The sequence below is a fragment of the Lissotriton vulgaris genome, chromosome 9, assembly GCF_964263255.1.
Source record: "Lissotriton vulgaris chromosome 9, aLisVul1.2, whole genome shotgun sequence".
NCBI lineage: Eukaryota > Metazoa > Chordata > Amphibia > Caudata > Salamandridae > Lissotriton > Lissotriton vulgaris.
This window is the reverse complement of record NC_141697.1, coordinates 356,651,351-356,673,314: the sequence shown is the minus strand read 5'-3', so window position 1 is coordinate 356,673,314 and position 21,964 is coordinate 356,651,351. Positions and strand designations below refer to the sequence as shown.

At 40.4% G+C, this 21,964-nt stretch overlaps 1 protein-coding gene across 1 annotated transcript in view; it reads left to right on the top strand.

The window, feature by feature from the left end:
* The window catches only part of LOC147690126 (alpha-1-antitrypsin-like), a 136,835-nt gene that overhangs the window by 45,301 nt on the left and 69,570 nt on the right, over positions 1 to 21,964 (top strand). Inside the window, exon 2 of the mRNA XM_086937727.1 lies at positions 17,121 to 17,807. Coding sequence (XP_086793853.1) covers positions 17,138 to 17,807 — 670 coding nt within the window. The 5' untranslated portion in view covers positions 17,121 to 17,137. The remainder of the gene's footprint in view (positions 1 to 17,120; positions 17,808 to 21,964) is intronic.

Genomic DNA, 21,964 nt, shown 5'->3' with positions numbered 1-21,964 from the left:
AAAAATAAGCACCACCTCTGCAAAATCTGTGCAGCCAGCCCGTGGTCACCACAGTAAAAATGTAATACACACTCGAATTGCGGGTTTCCTGGCAGCTGCGGTGTTCGGGCACTCGGACTGCCAAACTCGTACTAAGGCCCTTAATCATAATTTACCATTTAGAGGATTGGGATACAATGGTAAAGGTTTGGGGCATAATACAGTAGTCAAAGTGCCTGACCCAATTTTAGAGTTGGCAAACCTATGACAAAAGATGGGTGACATTTCAGAAGATTGCAAATTTGAGACCATTTCTCTTCAAAACGAATGCATTCTATTTGAGGCAAAGGGATGGATACTTCAAACAATCACACATTGAAAAGGAAACTAAGGGTTAGTAATGTAGAAAAAGAAAAGTCAAGCTTCTCGAAAGCCAATCATTCAAAATTATGCACACTACAGGATATAAAAGTAAGAAACTGACTGGTATAGGTAGTGAAATCAGAAATGAAGTGCAGAAAAATGTTGTGGGCAAGAGCAGGAATAAGATTTTCCCAATAGATGTGAAGAAAAGCTCCAAGGTGTCTAGAAACACAAATAATGCCAATTCCAACAACTAATAATGTCCCTTTAACCTATCTTACGAAAAATACCAAACCAAAGAAGAACAAATATTTATATTAAATGTTTATGGACACATCTTTTGATCCTTCTATTCTTGGAAATCATGAAATTATGTAAGTAATCAATCTACATTAAATTGATTTGTCTTTCTGTCTGCTAATGATTTCAATAATACCACCATTACATTACACCATAGCATATACATTAAAAAGTGACTAGTAAACCTCATGTTACTCAATGGCTTTTCCTAATTTAATCATAAATCCAACTGATGAGTTTCACTAGTGGGGTTTGGCTTGGCATTGACATGTTCATTTTCCATTAAGTGAATCGTTTAGTCTTGAAAGATTCCAGCTCTATCAAGTGGTTTGTCTAAACAGTTATATGAATGTGTGTTTATTTAACCTTTCAAGGGAGCAGAAATTGAGATTGAAGATACAAGTAAGAAGAGGCAAGTGTAATAATTTGAAGAACCTGCAACTAATGGGTCAAATACATGCACAAGCATATTTGATGCCACAATCCATTTAACAGAAGATGCTGGTGATAGCAAGGATTCCTCATGGCTGCGGGCAGCATTTACATTCATATAATATCCAACAGTTTCTAGTCAAATAGCTAATCTCTGCCTCCACATGTTTATTCCTAGACTTAGCCCTCTCAGAAAGTTCCCCTTAAACATTTTGCCTTCTCCTCTCCTGGCTTCTGAACACATCTTTGTTGGCTTTTAGGACTCTGTGCACTTTACAACTACTAACCAGTGCTAAAGTGTTTCTGCTCACTCCTTTTAACATGTTGCAAGTGGCTTACATTGATTGAAAATTAAATGAACTCGTTTTCGTTTAGTTTCAAAAACTTTATTCGATACATAAAATGAATCATAAAAGTATTGAACATACAATTCATCTTGCCTCATAGTGTTAAAAGGGATGCAAAATTGAAAATACAATTATACCAATAAAAAGACATGATGATAACAATAAGAGAAAATACAGAAAAATGATTTTCAGTTAAGAAATTTCTATACATGTGGTGCTACCCATAATTCTTCCTAATCTTTAATGAGATTCTAATGAAATGTAACATTGCACAGCAGATTTCCACAGAGGATAGTGATGATAAATATTCGTACCCTTCTTTATAAGTGCAAGGTTGTCTCCCCTTCAGGATTGGTTTAATAAACCGGAGTCTTATCTCTTTATACAGAGAACAAAAAATGTTTCGGAAAGGCAAGTAAAAAATGAAGAGTCTCCAATCTAAACCTTGTTAAAGGGAATCACCATTGCACGTTAAGGGTAAATGTTAAATAGAACTGTGGTTGGGGTTTACAGACGTTAACAATACCGTTATCAATTACATTATACATTATCCATAGAAGGCTGGTTCAGTGACTTCAGATACTTTGCCTTTATGTCCACCTTATAATTCCCCTCGATTTTTTCAGGGTTGAAAAAATAGGAACTAAGTCCAATTTTGTTTAACATATTACAGACATAAGACAACCAGGGGATCTGTTTTGAGTTTTCTAGGGCCATGCAATCAATGATGATATCTTTAGTTAGTTGCAGGTCTTCAGATTGCCAAATTTTGCCCCATAACAGTAAAGGGGACAAGCGGATTGTATCGGAAACGCTGACCATGCCGATTTCATTGTGGCAGAAAGTGTTTGAGGAGCTTTTTGGAACTGATAGGACCCTTTTTATAAAGTTGTTTTCCACCACTTGTATCACAGCAGGCGTTTCAGTCCCCCACACCCCTGCCCCGTAAGTAGCTACAGATAAACATTTTGAGGTATAAAGGGTTCTTAGATGCATGATGTGCTTTTGCCCCAATTTGCTACAGAAGCGGAAAATACCCTCTATCGCCCTTGTCATGTTCTGGGCTCGGACCTTCATTACCGGTGTCCAACTTAGTTTACTATCAAGTAGATTACCAAGGTAGTTAAAATTTCCTACTTTCCCAATTATGCGATTGTTTACCATGAACTTCCTAATGGATGACCCCTTTGGGCCACAAGACATTACAAAGGATTTTTCAAAATTTACCTTTAAATCGAGATCAAGCATGAATTTGTTAAATGCATCTAAACACACTTGCATGCTGTTTCCTGTCAATGTCATTAGGACAGTATCGTCCGCATACGAAAGCATGGGAATGCTTTTACCATTAATTTTTGGGAAGTCACAGCCCAGATTTAATAGGTACTGTTCTAATCCATTTGTATAAACTAAGAAGAGGAAAGGCGCCAAGATGCATCCTTGGCGGACACCTTCAGTGGAAGGTATCAATTTCGTTATTTCCCCTCCAGTGCCAAATCTGATGGATACATTTGTTGCTTCATGTAACCTACGGAGCAATGTGACTAAAGGTTCCTCAAAGCCCATATCGCTCATCATCCTCCACAACTTATGCCTACAAACAGTATCGAAAGCGCTTGTCAAGTCCATGAAGGCTAGATGTACAGAAGATTTTTCGGCCTTCATGTACTTGCCCAAGATCAGTGCGAGATTAAGGCACTGCTCATTTGTCCCCTTTCCACGTTTAAAACCATACTGAGAATCAGGATGTATGTCGTTACAACGCATACTTTTACTCCGCGTACCATTACAACGCGGTATTTACAACGCATACCGCTACAACGCATAGCGCTTTGGGGTGCTGGATAGTGGTAAGTATAATTTACTATTCTAACTCCAGTCCCCGTGGACCCTAGGGAAGGTGTTGGATAGTAAATTAAACTTACCTCTTATCCTAGAGCGCCCCCCAGCGCAATGCGTTGTAACGGTATGCGTTGTAATGCCCGCGTTGTAGTGGTAGTGCGGAGTAAAAAATGCGTTGTAACAGGTGAATACCTGAGAATCAACTATCAATCCAGTAGAATCTGCCCAACTTTGTAATCTCGCCAAGATTACCCTGCCCAGAATTTTACATGAGGCATCTATTAAAGAGATCGGGTGGTAACAACGTGGATCAGACCTATTACCTTTTTTAAAGATTGGCACTACAGTTGCCTCCTTCCATGTGCCAGGAATACGGCCAACCACTACAGCTTTGAAAACATTCAATAAAATGGGTGCCCACAGACTAACATTGGACTTAAAGAGATCCAGGGGTACAGCATCTGGGCCTGGGGGTTTTAATGATGCTCCTTTCCCTAGGGCTTCCTCAATCTCAGTCAATGTAATTGAAGAGCTGAGGGTCAAAGCCGAGGGAGGTGACACCAGGTCCCCTGTCCCTTTGATGCTTGCCATTATCTCATAAGAATTGGGATTAAAAATCGTACTAAAATGTTGAACCCATTGTTCAGCAGTGACCTGCATAACTATAGATTCCTTGTTATCACTCTTAAAAAGTGGACGATTGATAACCTCCCAGAAGAGCCTACTGTCTTTTAGTTCTGCTGCCTTTTCAAGATCGTCCCAGGCCATACCTTTCAGGTCCTGCTTTCTTTTTGTGATAGCGTCCCTATAAGCCTTTCTTCTGCTCCTTACAAGCTCTTTATTTCTTGGCTTTTGACACAGAGCTAATTTCAATGATCGATGTGTGGCAGAACACACGGAGTCAAACCATCTAAAAGCCTTTTGGCCTCCCTTCCCTTTGGGTTTTTTTAAACACTGTCCTACATGGCAACACAGCTTCTCAAAACTTTCTATGACCTTATTTGGGTCAGATCCTGGTGCTAAACATGATTCTATTTCAGATTTACAATTTACAACAATATCTACCTCCAGTTTAGACACATTTACCTGCCCCCATTTTAGAGTAACACCCTGGTTTTTGTTATACTTGATCGGCTGTTCCCAAGTCCTTGGTGGTTCTTTTGTTGGCACCCACAATGATAACATTAGAGGGTTATGATCACTAGTGGGATTTGCCACCACCTCCAACTTTTCCACATACTTAAGAAAGGTACTCGATACCAAAACAAAATCAATAGTACTCATCTCCCCCCTCAAACCCTGAAAAGTTGGTATATGTAGAGTGTCTGGAGGAGACCAGGGGTCTACTACACACAGGTCATTTGTGATGATAATATTATTCAAGGCATCCCCCTGTGGTGTATGCCTAAAATGGTTTAGAGGCTGGGCGTTCAAATCCTCTAGACCACATACATTCGATCCTCCATGGCTACACAATGTACAGTTAAAATCACCAACCCAAATGAGGGGCGAAGAAGGGTGCCTACTACGGACTTTGCCCAAAGCATCCTCCAAACCTTGAATTGTTGAGGTATCATATACATTAAAGATGTTATAGTACCAATTAATTAGTAACACTGATTCAGGGAAAAGATGTTCCAATAGCAGCACTTGGTACCAATTTGTCTCTACCAGTATCGAGATTTTGAGCTCCTGTAGTTTTGTTGACAACGCTGTCATTATTCCACCTTTTGCCCTCCCCGATGTGGATGGGACAGCTGAGACAGCAAATGTTTGAAAGCCCTCGATGTCACAGGCAGTCCTAGACCATGTCTCTTGTAAACACAGAATTCCATGGGCTTCCACAAAGTCTAACCATATCTCATCTTCTAGTTGGTTTATTATTCCGGAAATATTCCAGGACAGTAAAGATATCAACGATAGTGATGAAGGCCCTTGTGTTCCATGATTACTTCCCAAGGCATCTCTTACAACAGTGGTATTTTGTTCGAGCAATGGTAACCTATTCATATCCTGGCCCTTAACGATGTTAACCATTGGCATAACAACAGTCCCCATCTGCAGGTATCCAGCATTAACATTATCGCACTCAAGAGTTACCTGCACTAGGTCATCATCATCAATGCATATCCCGGGTTCTTCATTCGTTCCCCCATTCATAGTGGATGGTGCAATGTCTTTGATCCTGGGTGGTAGTCAGTCTACCTCATCCAAGTTCATTAAAGGGTCAAAGCGATTCCTCAATGGGATGTTGTTGTAGTTATTATTTGGGAACCTACCAGGATAGTCTGTGCCCCTAAACCTTGGTCTTCGTGGGTTATAAGGGACTTGTGTAAAGTTGCCCATACTTGGTGGCCCCATGAAGTGAACTGTCTAGTGCCAAGGGGTATAGTGGTGATGCGGGCCTTGATTCATATTCAGATTATGTGTCCAACCCGTTTGATATCTACCATTTGTGCTATGTCCTTGATGGAAGGGATTTTGATCGGGGATAGTCTGATAGAGGTTGGGATAGAAATATTCAAGACCCACACACTGTATATCCCCCATCCTCCCAAACCTAGCTTTACTGCAAATGATATCCTTGACCCAATTATCTCTAAAGTTTACCAAGATGCAATCACCCTCCAGGTCTTTTTTACTTGGTCCAACCCAGGGGACCCTCCGTACACTTAGGATTTTTGTAACAGTATCCTCGGTCAATGGCCTATTTGTATTTAGCCAGAATTTTGTTTTATTTAAGAGGTCCTCGTTTTTCTCATATTTATTCTCTGGGATTAATGGAACACCTGTCAGGATTGCCATGTAAGGGGCAGACTCCGGGGGTATATTTACATAGATCTGTCTACCTTGTAATGGGGTTTTACTAGGGGCCTGTGGTTTGCTCGACAGAGTTTCTTTCACTTCAGTGTTAATCGGAGCGGGCACAGATGTATTAACCGGTGTTGTTACCACCAGCGAGTTATTCGGCTTATGGCCTAATGTATTACCCTGCTTGATTTTTATTAAGGGTGCTGGTACTGCACAAGGTGTGGTACAAACAGTAATACCACTAGAGTCTACAGGTGTTACAGGTAGGGATTGATGTATCGGGTTGGTCTTCGGACCCTTTTTTCCTAAGCTGGTATTATTACTGTTAGTCATACCAACAGTGATAACTGGTTGTTTTTTATTTCCTACCAAACTCTCCAATAGGGCGGTATTTTTAGATGTTAAAAACTCCAGTTGATCTAATTTTGAGTTTATTATTTGGGTTTTCTCCATCAGGGGGTTCAGTGTACTTTTCATGAGTTTCTCGAATCCAACCATTAGATCTTTATCTTCCTTGCAAGGAGGTTTTTTCCCTGGATGCGAGAAGTTCTTTTCAATGTTGGAGAGTTGGGATCCTATCTGTGCTAATCTATCCTCGAAGGGATTTAAAAGCTTTTTAAGCGTCTCCCACACTACAGTCAGGAATTCAACATCTTCCCCATTTATAACACAAAGTGGTCCCTCATTATTTTCCTTCACAATTGTCAATTTGTCCTTATCTTGAATTATCGCCAGCGAGTCTACATCAACCTCTGGTATGGGGTCAGAAGGATGCGTATTAATCGCTGGGGACAAAGATGGAAACTTAGTGGATAATTGGGACTTTGCAACCTTTACTTTTTTCCTAGCGTATGATGATTGGTTACCACGCTTCCTTTTGATGTATGGCCCTCGCTGATTGGTTTCAGGAATTCCTCCAGTCTGCTCTGTAGATATTAGTTTTAAACCCAACACCTGCACACCTTTTTTACACTCCTTCGTTTCCTCTATTAACCCAGTCATAGATGTTTTTAAATAGTTAGGGGATAATGATGGAGATGGTGAGATCTCCTTTGGTATGGGTGTGGTGGGAACAGTTGGCTGGTGGATGTCTGCAATTGTTTCAACCAGTTTCAGTGGCTGGCCGGTGGAACGGTCAGGGGTTTTAGCAAAGGCAATGGCACCTAAAGAGGATTTTTTGGCCGCAGCTAACTCCTGTGACAGCCTCCTTGCAGCGTCCAGTTCAGATGAAACTCGACGTTGCATTTTGGCAATCTCATTATCTATGGCAGAATGAGTTTTGGTAATGAAGTCGTCTAGGGTTCCATTTTTTAATTTTGATTTTGCAGCCCTTTCCTTATACTCCCGGGATGACATGGTATCTAGTGATAACGATGGAGCCCTTGTATTGGGACTTAGAGGGCTGGCCCAGTCCAGTCCACTCAGTCCTCGAACGGCCTCAAACGGCCCGCTCTTTGCCCGGTCTTCGCCCCGGTCGCTCCCGGGCGCTCCCGCGCCGCGGGTGCCCTACCCGATAGAAATAGGGGAGGGCAGGGGGCGGTGCCGGCAGGGAGAGCGGCCACAGGTGGTGCACGCAGGGACTCCTGGTCACTGGAGTCCCTGTTAGGCAGCTCGCAGCCCTGCCGGTGTCCAAGGGTTGATGGTGATTTGCAGGACAGGCTCCCCCTTCTCCTCCTGGTCGAAGACAGTCACGCTACGCAGCGGGACCCGCGCAGCAGGTCCGGCAAGGCGTTGCAGGGCAGCAGCAAAACACGAGGCTCCAAGGCGCTGGTGAGTCCGTGAAAGAATCCCACAAGGCAAGGGAAAACGCTCACTTTTGATTCCACTTGTCAGGGGCGGTGCCGGCAGGGAGAGCGGCCACAGGTGGTGCACGCAGGGACTCCTGGTCACTGGAGTCCCTGTTAGGCAGCTCGCAGCCCTGCCGGTGTCCAAGGGTTGATGGTGATTTGCAGGACAGGCTCCCCCTTCTCCTCCTGGTCGAAGACAGTCACGCTACGCAGCGGGACCCGCGCAGCGGGTCCGGCAAGGCGTTGCAGGGCAGCAGCAAAACACGAGGCTCCAAGGCGCTGGTGAGTCCGTGAAAGAATCACTCATAATTTCCTAGTATGTGTGGGCAACATGTAGCCATGGCCTGTAAATTAAATGCTACTAGTGGACCTTCTGCACGTATTGTGCCGCACACTAAAAGTAGCCTTTTAAAATATGTCTCAGGCCTGACATTGTAATCTATAGTGCATTTTGAACAGCCAATTCTATCTAGCAAAATGAACCTTTTGCCATGCCTAAACTAAACCTTCATTTTTATTACATATAAGTTACCCCTAAGGTAGGTTCTAAACAGCCCATAAGGAAAGATGCCTTGTACTTAAAAAGTGAGTTTTACATGTCCTAGTATTGAACAACTCTAAATTGGTTAGTACTACTGTGAGGCCTATCTCTCTCATAGGATAATACTGTGTTACCATATTACATTTACTAAATGATAACTTTTGATTTGAAGCAGGTAGAAATGTCCTGCGTGAACTCAAATTGATGTCGTATTTTAGATTACAATTTTGAAAATGCTACTTATAGACAGTTGTAATTTTCCTACCTTAAACTACTCGAGGCCTTCTAGCTACCTTTCAGCTGGATGGGTCTGTTAATTCCTCCCCAATCTAGAATGTGTTTTGGGATCAGACAGTGAACAATAGGGTGTAGCTGGAAGACGGCCATCCTGCCAGGATGGGATGGTCAGAGCTGTTCTCTGCTTCAGTTACATTTCAAAGGCTGGCATCCAGAGCACTCACAAATGAACTTGACACCTCACCCTGAACCCTTTTGGAGTCTGGGCAGGGGAAGATAGAATAAGTAAGGACGTTTTCAGAACCAGATTTAGGGGTTTCCCCCATTTCAAAGCGTTGACCAGTTATAAATATCAGACCTCCTGAATCACTCATCAGTACACTCCTGGACTTGTGGACATTACATAAGAAGAACTGCCTTGTCCCGCAGAGGACTGCCCTCCTACTTGAGGCCTGACTTGTTCTTTGGAGAACTGCCCTGCTGCCTTGGGCCTACCCTACTCTGTGAGAATGGAGGCTGGATCTGCTCCCTTCATCCCAGGCTACGCTGAGTGACAACAAGGGTCAGTTGACTAAAAGAACACAACAGACACCAGAGTCTTCCCTGCACCTTCTTAGTTAACCTGCTGTAACAGGCCCTGCCTGGACCTGCAACAGAACTTCCTGGACTTAACACTGGACTTGCCTGAGCCCTGCTGACCTCGGCTGAAGTGAGATCTTGATACCCAATTGGTGTCTCTCCTGGTCCTGGACCCTTGGCTGGCAACTGCTGGGCTCCTCCTATGAAGACCTCAAGTTTTGATTTCTGCACACAGGAATTTGTGAAGGCATTTATTTGTAGCAAGACTAATCTGGTGCCTGTATCCAGCCCGCAATCTATTATGGTCAGTATGAATTTGTTCTGGTCTAGCATAACCAGATACTCCCAGTTAGCTTTCTGCTTCTTGCCTCTATTTTGAATTAAACCTTTAAAATTGGATATCAACGGGCTCTACTGATTGGACCTTTGTTTTTTGGTCTTTTTATATTTATTACATTGTAGGCTGTTTTTCTAAATTAGTGTGGGACACCTTTTATGTTGTGTATTCACTTTATTACTATTGGTGTGCTGCAGAAATATTTAACAGAGTGCCTCTAAACTAGCAGGATTGTTTTTGTGTCAAACTACACGATTGTTAAGCCCAGGTTAATTTGTGACTTTTGTTGTTGCCCCAAGAAGGATTGTGGTTGTTGGTAGAGAAGGTGTTCACCCCCTCCCCAACTGATAACCTGATTTCTTACTGGTATCTCCTGGAATATTTCTTTAGGCATGCACAAACTAGAAAGGATTTATAATCTTAATTATCTGGAAAGTGTCAAATCACAAAGTTGCAAGACACCACAGTGTTTCATGCATAAAGTACATTCAAAACAATGTTAAAAAGGTGCATGTAAAACCCGTGTGATGTTTATTAACAGTGGTCTCTTTAGAACTGTGCGCCTCTGCTACTAAAGGTAGTCATAAACATGAATAATAGTAAATTATGTTACTGTGTATGGTATTATATATGGCCAATATTTACTTCTCTTCAGCAAAGAACAATAAAGGCATGCTAGAAAAATTGCAGTTCAGTATTCATATGTATTTTTTGTGTGTGTATAGTTAATTCTTAATTGTTTGTTTTTTCTCAATATGAGAATGATGAATGACTGGGTATGAGGGAATACATCTCTAGTTATCTATGCATCTTCCATCAAGGTACTAACTTATTCATTTTGGCCTAAAAATTGTGAGAGGCATACACTTAGAAAGCAATAGTGTTACACATGTCTATACTATTTCAAGCAGTCAGGTTGGAATTGGACTGTGCTCTGCTAGGCCCCCATAATTCAGGTGCCTTTTCTTATTATGGCAAAAATAAAGGGGACAGAAAGCAAACCTGCTGGCTTTATTGGAAAAAGATTCAAAATGAAGGGCCAGATGTATGATGTGCAAAATAGCGCTTCTCAAATTGCGACTCTTTTGCGACTTGCAATTTGCAAAGCGCTATTATGAATGTACAGTATTATTACACTGTTTTACGATTCCCAATGGAGCCGCAAATAGAGAGGCTCATGAATATTAGCCTCTCGCAATTTGCGCCTCATTTGGAATGGCAGGCCCTCCCAGGTATGGTGGCCTGCTGGGCCAAGCAGACCACCATGTCTTGGACTGCTTTTAAATAAAAAAAAAATTTTCAATGCTCCCCGTTTTCGTTTAAGGAAAACGGGATGCATTTGAAAAAGAAAAAAATGAAATGTTTTTGTTTAATTTGTTAAGGACAGGCAGTGGTCCCTGAGACACTGCCTCCCCCTAAAAAATATTTTCCACTGCATTTGCAAAGCGGAAGGGGTCCCCTGGTGACCCTTTCCCTCTGCGACCCCATTACTATCCTCTTGAAGAGGGTGGTAATTTGCGAATGTTTTGCGACCGCAATTATGGTCACAAAACATTTGTACATTGAATTTCAGATGCAATTGCGACTCGCAATTCATAAATACGGAGTCGAAAATAAATTGTGACTCTGTATTTAGGAATTGTACATGCCAGCACTGATTTTGCTTGCGCAAACAGGTTTGCAAACCTGTTTGTGCATGCAGAATCACGTCGTACATCTGGCCCAAAATCCTTGTCTACAACTAAATATGCTGAGCAGAGAAACTAGGAATAAGTGATTTGCTAAATGATTGGGTGATACCATATTCTTTCCTTAAAGGGATGAACAAGAAATTGATTCTATATGGGGCTCAAACTCATTATAGTGATTAGTTGATAATGAAGAAATCCTGTTTATTGCATCTAATATAATTACAAGACTATAGTTTCCTGACATAGTTTTTATCCTGTGTTGTAATCAGTTACCTCTAATGGACATTGTAAGGCATGGGTATCTGCCTTTTTTGAAGTCGAGGGCCAGGTTACAGCATTTTGTCAGCCAGTGAGCCTCACAATCGTAACCTGCCAAAGGTGAGTTTGCGGAGGGGGGTTCCCTCCAAGACATTTTTTTAAAATAATAAAGCTCAATACTGGATGAATAAAAAGTAATATATTTTATTTAGGAGAATTTCTGAATAAACAATTAAATAGAAAACCGAGGTATTTTATGAGAATGTAGTTATGTGTCAGCTTGGGGATATCACTGTGGCATAGACATTTGACAGCCTTTGAGATGTATCTAATTCAGGCCAACTCTCAGCTCATAAACCCACTGAGGACCAGACTTCGGCATTACTCTTCAGTGAATGCAGGTGTACTCCTGTTTCTTTACATGCAACTTGATGCCACCGTCAATTTCGTAGCAATGTTAATGTGCCACAGGAACAGTAATGTCTGTAACCTCATGTAACCTAATCTGATCCGAATGAGATAGATAAGCTGTTCTTAACCTTAACTGCTATGGACCACCACTAAATCAATACTGGAATCTGGAGTCCCCTACTGAGTCATTATTGAAAATCAGAGAACCCTAACCTAAGCAATTTCTATGATTTTAATATTAGAACAAGACACGCAAATACAAATAATATGTATGCACCAAACAAATGCCCAAATATTGGAATATTGAATCTAATTCACAATTAAATTTGGAAATGTTTTGACATTTTCAGTTTCACTTCTTTATTTGTATATACTTTATTAATCCTTCTTTATTAAATCATTTTAACATTATTATTATGTGTAAAACATCTGGTATCCCATGAAGAGGCACTGCATACCCCAGGTGTCCCCAGACCACAGGTTAACAACCACTGAGATGGATCAATTGGTTCATGCAGGTATTGGAGAAACCCCATATAACCTGCAGTTCACAAGTTCTGATTTTAGAAATATTTCAATGGGCTATATGTGAGTTGCAAATATCTGCATGCTGTGTGGCACACCTTTAAATTAGGGGAGTGTGAAATTGCATACTTTTTTCACGAAAGTTCAGAACACTTTTGGTATATTAGTGGAAAATATGTTAAATGTCTTTTGGCAGTATCTCAAGTTGAAACATATGTGAAGCAATACCTTGCTTAAAAAGTCACTAAAAGACTGGCACACTTTGTGTGTGAACTTTCTTCTGTGATTTAAATTAGGGTAAACCAATAGTGCAAAATTTCTGGAAATTTCATAGAGAATGAAATATGCACATTATGCAAGTTTTATCATCACAGTTAACATTTTGCCCAGGCCTTATTTGAATCTATCCAGGGCTTCATTCTTTGCTTGTTGATAAAATGAGTAGCATTGAGTTGAGCAGAACAATTATGAAATGCCCGAGAACACAGCATTTTGAATTAAATCCACGTCGCTGTCTGTCATGTCTTCAAAATCCACAAGTTCTGGCATAACAGAGTTCGTTTTTATAAATGCACTTTTATCAACCTGCCTTCTAAACACTTGTAAAGATTTTCTTTCTACAAAAGTAAGGAATACAGTAAAGAAAAGCTGCATACTGGAGGGAGAAAGTGTGTGAGGGACTGCTTCATCTCTCGGATTAGGTGTGCATTTATGTATGGGTGGCTAATGTGATAGGCCTTCCTACACCTACTCAATGTATAATTATTAAGCAGACTGGGAGGATGTGCTAGAGTAGGCAGGTGTGAATGGCCTTCTGACAGTCAATCAGGATACAGTTAACAAGTAGGCATTGAGGGTACATTTATTTATGTGTAATCTGGTTAGTGAGCAGTTGCCCAGTGTACAGCAAATACAATTATGGATCATTTGCACAATGTGCATCGTAAAGAAGCAAGTCACAGTACAATCACAATAAGTATAAGTGTGAAGTGGAAAGTCTCAAGTGTATACAGGCGTAAACATCTAATTCGGGTAAAATTGAATCAATGACCCAGGACCGACCCCCAAAGAGTCAGTCATCTTCGTTCTACTCATCGTCCTCTATAGTTACACCAATTAATGCTATTTCCTAGGACATCCCCGACTCTGCTATAACACATGTTATGCTCATTGGCCACCATCCAGATCGGTTTCCATTCTTCATTAATTGGTGGGTATCTGTGTGGCACATTTTTTCTCACAGACCATATGTTGGGCAAGCCAATTTTAGGGTCAGGCATATGTTACTAATCGATCAGATATGGTATAGGTTCTGCCAATCCAAAAGACAAGACTCTCAAGCATATTGTTTTGAAATGTACAGTTATCATACATGACCGAGCGTTTATTATTGGACTATATAGGAGAACTGATTAATAATAGTAAGGCTATTATGCTGATTTTTTTAGAGGATTCAGATAATAGAGAATTGATCTGAGTTTTCAGGCTCTGGGTTTCTTAAACTTTTAAAATATTGAGATTTATGATACCTATTTAAAAGTTTTGGGGAAACCAATTACATTATTTTTTGAGAGTACAGAGGTGTATTTGTTCAGTTGACAAAATAGAAACATTTTGTTAAAACTGGTGACAATTGTGACTGGAAGGTTTTGCAGAAACCATTGCACTAGACATGTGCCCAGCTCATTAACCCCCTGTACTTAGAGGTTTTAATTGTCTGAATTACTTGGTTTTTTGAGTACTTTACTACTACAAATAATAATTTTGCTTCAGCCCTTTCAGTTTGAAAGTCTTTGACTAACTTCAGAGCCTGCTGTTCGATTGCTTGAGACTTTAAAACTTTGATTCCATGATAACTGACCTCGTTGAGAGTTTTGTTTGTATGATATCACAAAGTCTTTTCTTTTAAGTATCCAAATTCATAATGTTTCTTTTACTTTATGAGATCCCCTACAAATACATTTTCCAGTAAAATTATTTCTTGTCCTCAGTTCTGATTTAATGATTTGTCCAATTCACATAATGGCTTGAAACACTATAACATTTCAAGGATTTAAGTATTTGTGATCTAATTGTTCAATAGAGCTTACTTATTTTCAAAAATATTTGATGTTTTTCATCTAAGAATATAGACATGCTTTCTGTTCTCCATATTTTCTTGAGGCATGCCTTCACTTATTCTCGAATTTCTGCAGTGCCATTTCTACCTTCATCTTTACAGAGGTCGATTCACAAAAGCATGTAAAAGTACGCAAAAGAGTACTCCTGTAGTAGTCTTGTATTTACACATACATGCATCTGTGAATCAACATCAAAAATATACAAAATGAGAATTTAATTTGGACGTTAGTGTCATATTGATTTAGTACAAATATAAAGGACTGTGCCTTATTTCTACTTTCACTAATAGAGAGGAAGGCATATCAGAGACCATTAGCAAAGGCATGGAAGAGTACTTGAAAGATAACTTTAGTACTACTTTGCACATTCATAAATTATTTTGTGCCACTTTTCCCTGTATCATGGTTTTAGAGCAGTGATTCTTACTCTGTGGTCAGGGGACACCCGGTGGTCCGCAAAGCCGACTCGGGGTTCATAACTGCTTAGAAAATAAAACATTTTAACAGTATAGAAAAGTATATATAAATCAAGAAGCAAAATGCAAAATTGGATATTTTAGACGTTCTGTAAATGTCTAGTAATTTGAAGTTGGAGGACAAAAATTAAGTTAGTGTCCTCGGATTTATTCATGTGAGCAGCCCAAGTGTATCAGACTGAATGTATGGATAATGAATGGCTTCAACTGAATTTAGAAAAACTCTAATCTTTCTATTGAAATTAATATTTAGTTTTTTTATTTTTGTTTGTGAATTAAATACAATATTTCAGAATATGTGTATTTGTTTAATGGGTACCCGTGTCTTTATTGTTTCTGTATTTTTTGCACTTCAAATCATCAAAAATGCTTAACACATGGTCCACCTTTTCGGTAATTTCTCAGTGGGGGTCCATGGATTCCAATAATGATTCAGTGGCAGTTCCCGGGTCATAGTAGTGATTAAGTGGAGTCCACAGAAGTCAAAATGTAAATAACCACTGCTTTAGAGCACATGTTGTTTTGTGAATCATAGTGTACACATAATATTACATGTGTTGTGGCTCCAGTAATTGACATATCTGGGAGGTTTTGATTTACACATAACATTTTTCTATAATGAACCACGGTACAGTTGCACATCTTAATTACCCAAAGTTTCTTTCTGGAATATTGGTCCGCCTTTGTTCCTGTTATACTATGGAGTTCAGCAAGAGCATATCAATCTATGGAGAAAAAGGTCTTAGTCTTTAATCATACCACTGTAGAGAAAGGCTATTTTCTGCTAAGCTGTTGCCCCAAAAAGAAAGGCATCTGTATTTTATAATTAATATTTTTCTTCAGATACATGTTTGATCTTCGTATGATCGAATAAAGTTTACAAACTGTGACTGGAGAAAGTTTGCAAAAAATGAAATTTTCAAGGAGGTCTTTACAATTCCATAATTTTATTAATTTCATATATGGGTAGTACCATTTCTGATCCACAATGCTTTCAAGAAACAAAATTTGTTTTTATCAATTTTTATAAACTAGACATTTTTGGCAAACACATTTCATGAGAGAAGTCGATGCTACTGGAATCACATCTCACTGATCAATAAAAGCCAAGTAGAGATGAGGATTCTTTACCTTCTCCTCAAGCTTCATACACATATAACAAACAAGAATAACTCTGTACATAGGCAGCCAATTGAGAGTGCCCTGTTTATTAAAGGTTCTCTCAAAGACAATGTAGTGGTCTGCCAAGTACTGGTTAAGTCCCATGTTAACAATTTTAAAAAAAATTGGTCTTTAAGAAAAGGAAAACAAATTTTAATGAGAGCATATAATGCTGTTCGAGACATGCCTCAGGTACCAGAACACGTCAAAAGCAGATGCTTTAAAAATATTAGGGATTCATTATTGCTAAGCAGAGACAGCACAGGCCAGAATATTGCTGTAACCAATGAAAGAAGTTTTCCAGCAGCTATGCTGTGGGGGGTTTATTATAAATGTTAACCCTTGATACCATGATCTGTTCGGATGTCACCATTTCTAGTCTCCAATATTTTAAAGTGTCAACATCAATCATTTTATTTGTTTTCCTGGGGCAACCAGCATGAATTAATAAAACCCATCACACTGCAACAGGCATCGTCCTGATCCATCTGGAGTGAATACATTTAAAAATATATATATTTTTTAATTACATTGTTTAGAAAAGTCCTTCTTCAATTCACATTGTTTGATTACTTAATCGTATTATTTGTTTTAGTCTTTTCAATCTGGTTAACATGACATATGCAGGAGAAGACCCTACGTAACCACAAAACGTATGCATGCCTGTCTTAAATTAATTGAAAGGAGAATGAAAGAGCTATCTATCAATTATATTACGATATATCTCAAAACCCAAACAGACATAAGCACACAAAGTAACATTCTAAAAGTCCTTTTGTTGGTGATTGATGGAGATGCAGGGCTGGGGAAGAGATTTTGTTCTCTACTCAGGATAGTTCCTAGTATTTAAATATGCCGAGAGGTACTGTTTTGTTTGGAGAGTTGACACAACTAACTGAGATCCATTTTTGTTTTATCTGCAGACGCATCTGAAAAGAAAATGAAACCTGCCATTTATTTGTGTTTGATGATCAGTGTCCTTCACGGCGTCATCCACTGTGATCATCATCAGGACCACAATGACAAAGATGACCACCATCATAAACCTCACGATGGACATGATCACAATAAACATGAACAATCAGGAAAGGAACGCATGGCCTGCCACAAAATAGCAGCCAGAAATTCAGAATTTGCATTCAATCTCTACAAGCAGATCAGTGAAAGTAAAAGCTCTGATAATCTCTTTTTTTCACCAGTGTCTATCTCCACTGCCTTCGGCATGCTGTCTCTTGGGGCCAAGTCTTTGACTTTCGATCAGATCATTGCCGGTTTGAGATTTAATCTCACTGAGACCACAGAGGAAGAAATACATTCAGGCTTCCACCATCTCCTCCAAGAGTTGAACAATCCCAACAGTGAACTGCTGCTGAACATGGGCAATGCCCTCTTCATAGACAGTAATCTAAAAGTATTGCCAAAGTTTACAGAGGACGTCAAAAAATATTATGACTCAGAAGCATTCGCTTCGGATTTTAGCAAAAATGAAGAAGCAACGAAGCAGATAAATGATTATGTTGAGAAACACACAAATGGAAAAATTGTGGATTTGCTTTCGACTCTTGACCAAAGTACACAAATGGTTCTCGTAAATTACATTTTCTTTAAAGGTAACATATAAGTATTTCTTTGTTATGTCAGTAGACACAATGTGAATACTGTTTATATTATGTGCACAAAGTCCTAGAAACCTGCATTTCTATCACTGGTGTTTCATAGTTCTACAAAGTTTTACACGTAATGGGAAGAAAGAAGCTGTGCAGCATTTAGACCCAAGCGAGTGAACAACCAGTCCACCAGATCACTAATTTCGTTGCGCGCACTGCATCCCCAAATGCAATGCAGTGCGTGCAATGAAATTCATTTGATTTATTTAAATGTTTACTCACCTGCAAACCTCCATTATCCAAACATTACTAACCCCCACCCTGCCCCTCCCCCTCCCCATGTCACCGCCCCGGCAGGTACTCCCCTACCGACCGCGGCTGCCCTCCAGGAGTTGTGCAGGCAGGTTATCTAACCCTGCCAGTCCTAGTAATACCCTCCTGATCAGGCTCCTCACTCAGGGAGGCTCAGCTCTTAGTTAAAGCAAGGCCCAGGAAATCTGAGGGGCCCCGTGGCAGCACCAGAGAGAAGATGCCTCAGAGTCACTTTTGAGTGTGTTGCTGCAGATCCTGCGTTCACCTCCACTTGTCATGGCTCTAGCACAGGGGAGGCAGAGCAGGTCTGGATTTCCTGGGAAAGCGGTGTGTGCAGGGAACCCTGGTGCACAGGTATCCAGTTGATAAAGAAGAGCTCTGTCTCCGGTTCACGGAGACATGTACAGATCGCCTGATGCTCTCCCTACATACTCCCACTTCACAGTAGCCCAAGCTGCCAATACTCTCAGCACGAACAGCAATCAGTGCTCCCTGGCCACCTCACCATTCCTAGGACCCTGTCATTGGCTGGACCCCTCAGCGGCCTTGGTCATCCCCATCTCCACCATACAACAGTCCCCAGGTTTCCAGTAGGTCCACAATGTCAAGGGCAACCCCCGACTCATACTCTCCGATCCCCTGGTGAGGAAGACTGCCATCACATCGTGTCCCATCACCGGCGCTCCTCACCTGGCACAGGCAGCTTCAGTTACATTTGCAGTGTCATGACTCCCGGCTGCCAGGTGTCATCTTGGCAAAGTCATATTTTGTTCTATGTGTGAACACAAGTATCCTAGCACATGCAATATCATATAAACACAATTATGAGTCATTCCATTTGTCACATATTCTTCAATATTTTCTTTTTATTGTATTTGAATTCCTCTGCCAGCCAACATGTGTTTCGTCCGGGGGTATGTCACTCTGTGACTTTCTCAGGGCTGTTATCGGTTAAAGTACCTCAAGCACTCAGTTGCCAATTTTCTGTACTATTCCTCTTGTAAGTCTCTTCTGGGCCCCGGTACAGATCTTTTTGGTATTTATTGATTATCTTTCCGCCATCAGCCCATGTACGGGCCTGCTGATCCTCAACCGCGATCTCGGCTTGTGCATGTGCGTAGTCCTGGTGTTCTGCAGGAGAACTCCAGGACTACGAAATGAAAGACAGGACATTCCTGAAAGGAGGACTGGACTGGTGAGACTTCACCAGACGATAATAGTTGGTATGGATATGTGATCAAATCAGTTTAAGACACATATTTTCCAAAGACTAAGCCATCCAAGATTTACACCTGTCTTGCATTTTGTCTCAATACAGGCTGCTTATCAGAGCACATTCAGAGAAGGAGCTCATTTTTCAGATGCTACAGACATCCAGCACTGTACCTAATTTTTTTGGAAGTAGCACCTGATGTGAAGTTACTTCATCTGTTACAATTTGGAATTCTATTGAGCTGTGTTACTCCTGCCCCAAGTTTTTGGTGCATCCAGTACATTTTACGTCCTGATGATGACCCTAACCATTTAAACTCAGGGGTTGAAACGTTGACAAAACAACATATGTGGGCTGTGTCTTTTAATACGATGGTGGATGTCAATACTTTCTTGCTGAACATTTATTCCAAACACTCTACTATCCATATCAGCTACATGTATATATCTCTGTACATAGCACATAGCACTTTTTTCACCGATAATCACTCTCACTGGGCTGTCACCTTTTTAGGAGTACCTTATCTTTAAGATATATATATATATATATGAAACAACGGAATTCCAGTAAGTCCAACAGAATTCAGATGAGCCCGTAATCCTTTTAGATATTTATTTCGGCACAGCAAGGGATCGAGGATAACGCGTTTCGAACAACCCTGGTTGTTCTTGTTCACATGATCCGCGTTCCTCTCACACCACCTTTTAAAGGTGTATCCACATTTTTTTCTTCATCATTTTGTGCTTTATTGTTCCATGACACAAACAAGAATATACATGGTATGAATTAATTATCCTAGTTTCTCTGATGAAAATTTGTGAAAAGATAAAATCAATTATAGTCATTGATCATTTGTGCAATTAATGTGATAAAGTGCAAAAAAAAGCTCTTATTTTAGCTTTCATCTTTTTCGGTACAGTGGGCTATCTGTAGTTTCTAATTAAGGTTTAGTACCAGAAAATACATATTTCCTTAAATACACATCTTCAAACAGTAAATCATAGAAAAATATCGGTTTTTCCATTGTTCATGATGAGCTCAGCTCGTCATGAGTATACGAGAGGTGTACCTCATGACGAGCTGAGCTTGTCATGAGCATCGAAGGGGTTAATCTCTCATCCATGTTTTTCAATATGGATTCAATCGCTGTCTGTTCTGATTCCTTTCCCAAATCTGCCATGATGTCTTCTATTTGTTTGGTTGTGTCAGTGTGTTCCTCCCATGCGCTCTCGATCAGGATTTCAATCATCCCTCTGGAACAGTTGTTCGCGTTCTCTGTCCATTTTTGCAGGATATGGGGTTTGGGTATTGACAGCGTTGGGATGATAAATATCCGTAAGCCCCTTGGAATGCGGTTAACTTCCAGGTACTTGCCTAGTGAGGTAGCCTCCCACCATCGATTTATTTCTTTCCTTTTCAGTCTCTCCAATTGATTTATTTTGCTTTAATAGCCCTGTGGTGTGTCAGATTTTGCTGTGGCTGTCACCGCGGCTCCCAGTGCTCCTCCGGGCTTCGTAGACTGAAAGATGACTTGGACTGATTTTTCCCGTTCTTTCATCAACTCGCTCGTCATCTTGGTACTGCCGTCTACCAACTTCTTTGGTGGGAGAAGTCCCAATGCCTTGTTCCTAAAGGAATCGCGTGTTATCGTTAGTTAGTTAACTCACGCGCACTCTGACTCTCGGGAGGAATATCCAGTGTTGTCATGGAATACTGAACCGGAAGTCAGTCAGTTCATGCAATGTCGGTCTGTGAGTCCTAGTACGTCGACTTCCGAGGGAGGGGCAGCCGTTGCCGGGTCCTCTCTACCAGCTTCTGTCGACAGTCGAGCATTCACGTACCTTTCTTCCTCATTCGTCTCAATCTGTATGAGAGACGTTTCCTTTGGATATCCTTTCTGTGTGTCGGCGGGTGTCTCGAAGGGCAAGACAACCGGTAATCAACAGAGTGAAGGAAAAGACACCCAGCCAGCGAGTGAGGGCTTCGTCAGAGGGACGCCACCATCTTTACACGAAACAACGTAATTCCAGTAAGTCCAACAGAATTCAGACGAGCCCGTAATCCTTTTAGATATTTATTTCGGCACAGCAAGCGATCGAGGATAACGCGTTTCGAACAACCCTGGTTGTTCTTGGTCACATGACCCGCGTTCCTCTCACACCACCTTTTAAAGGTGTATCCACATTTTTTTCTTCATCATTTTGTGCTTTATTGTTCCATGAAACAAACAAGAATATACATGGTATAAATTAATAATCCTAGTTTCTATGATGAAAATTTATGAAAAGATAACATCAATTATAGTCATTGATCATTTGTGCAATTAATGTGATAAAGTGCAAAAAAACAGCTCTAATTTTAGCTTTCATCTTTTTCGATATAGTGGGCTATCTGTAGTTTCTAATTAAGGTTTAGTACCAGAAAATACATATTTCCTTAAATAAACATCTTCAAACAGTAAATCATAGAAAAATATCGGTATAGTACCCTTGTATTTTCCCTCCCTTTTCTTAACTCCTTGGGTCATATCTGATCGTGCATGCGAGTATTTTACATAAAAAGTTCATGATTTTCAAATACAAGGTCCATAACCAATCTTCTGGGATTACTTCCCATTCCACCTATAACATATATA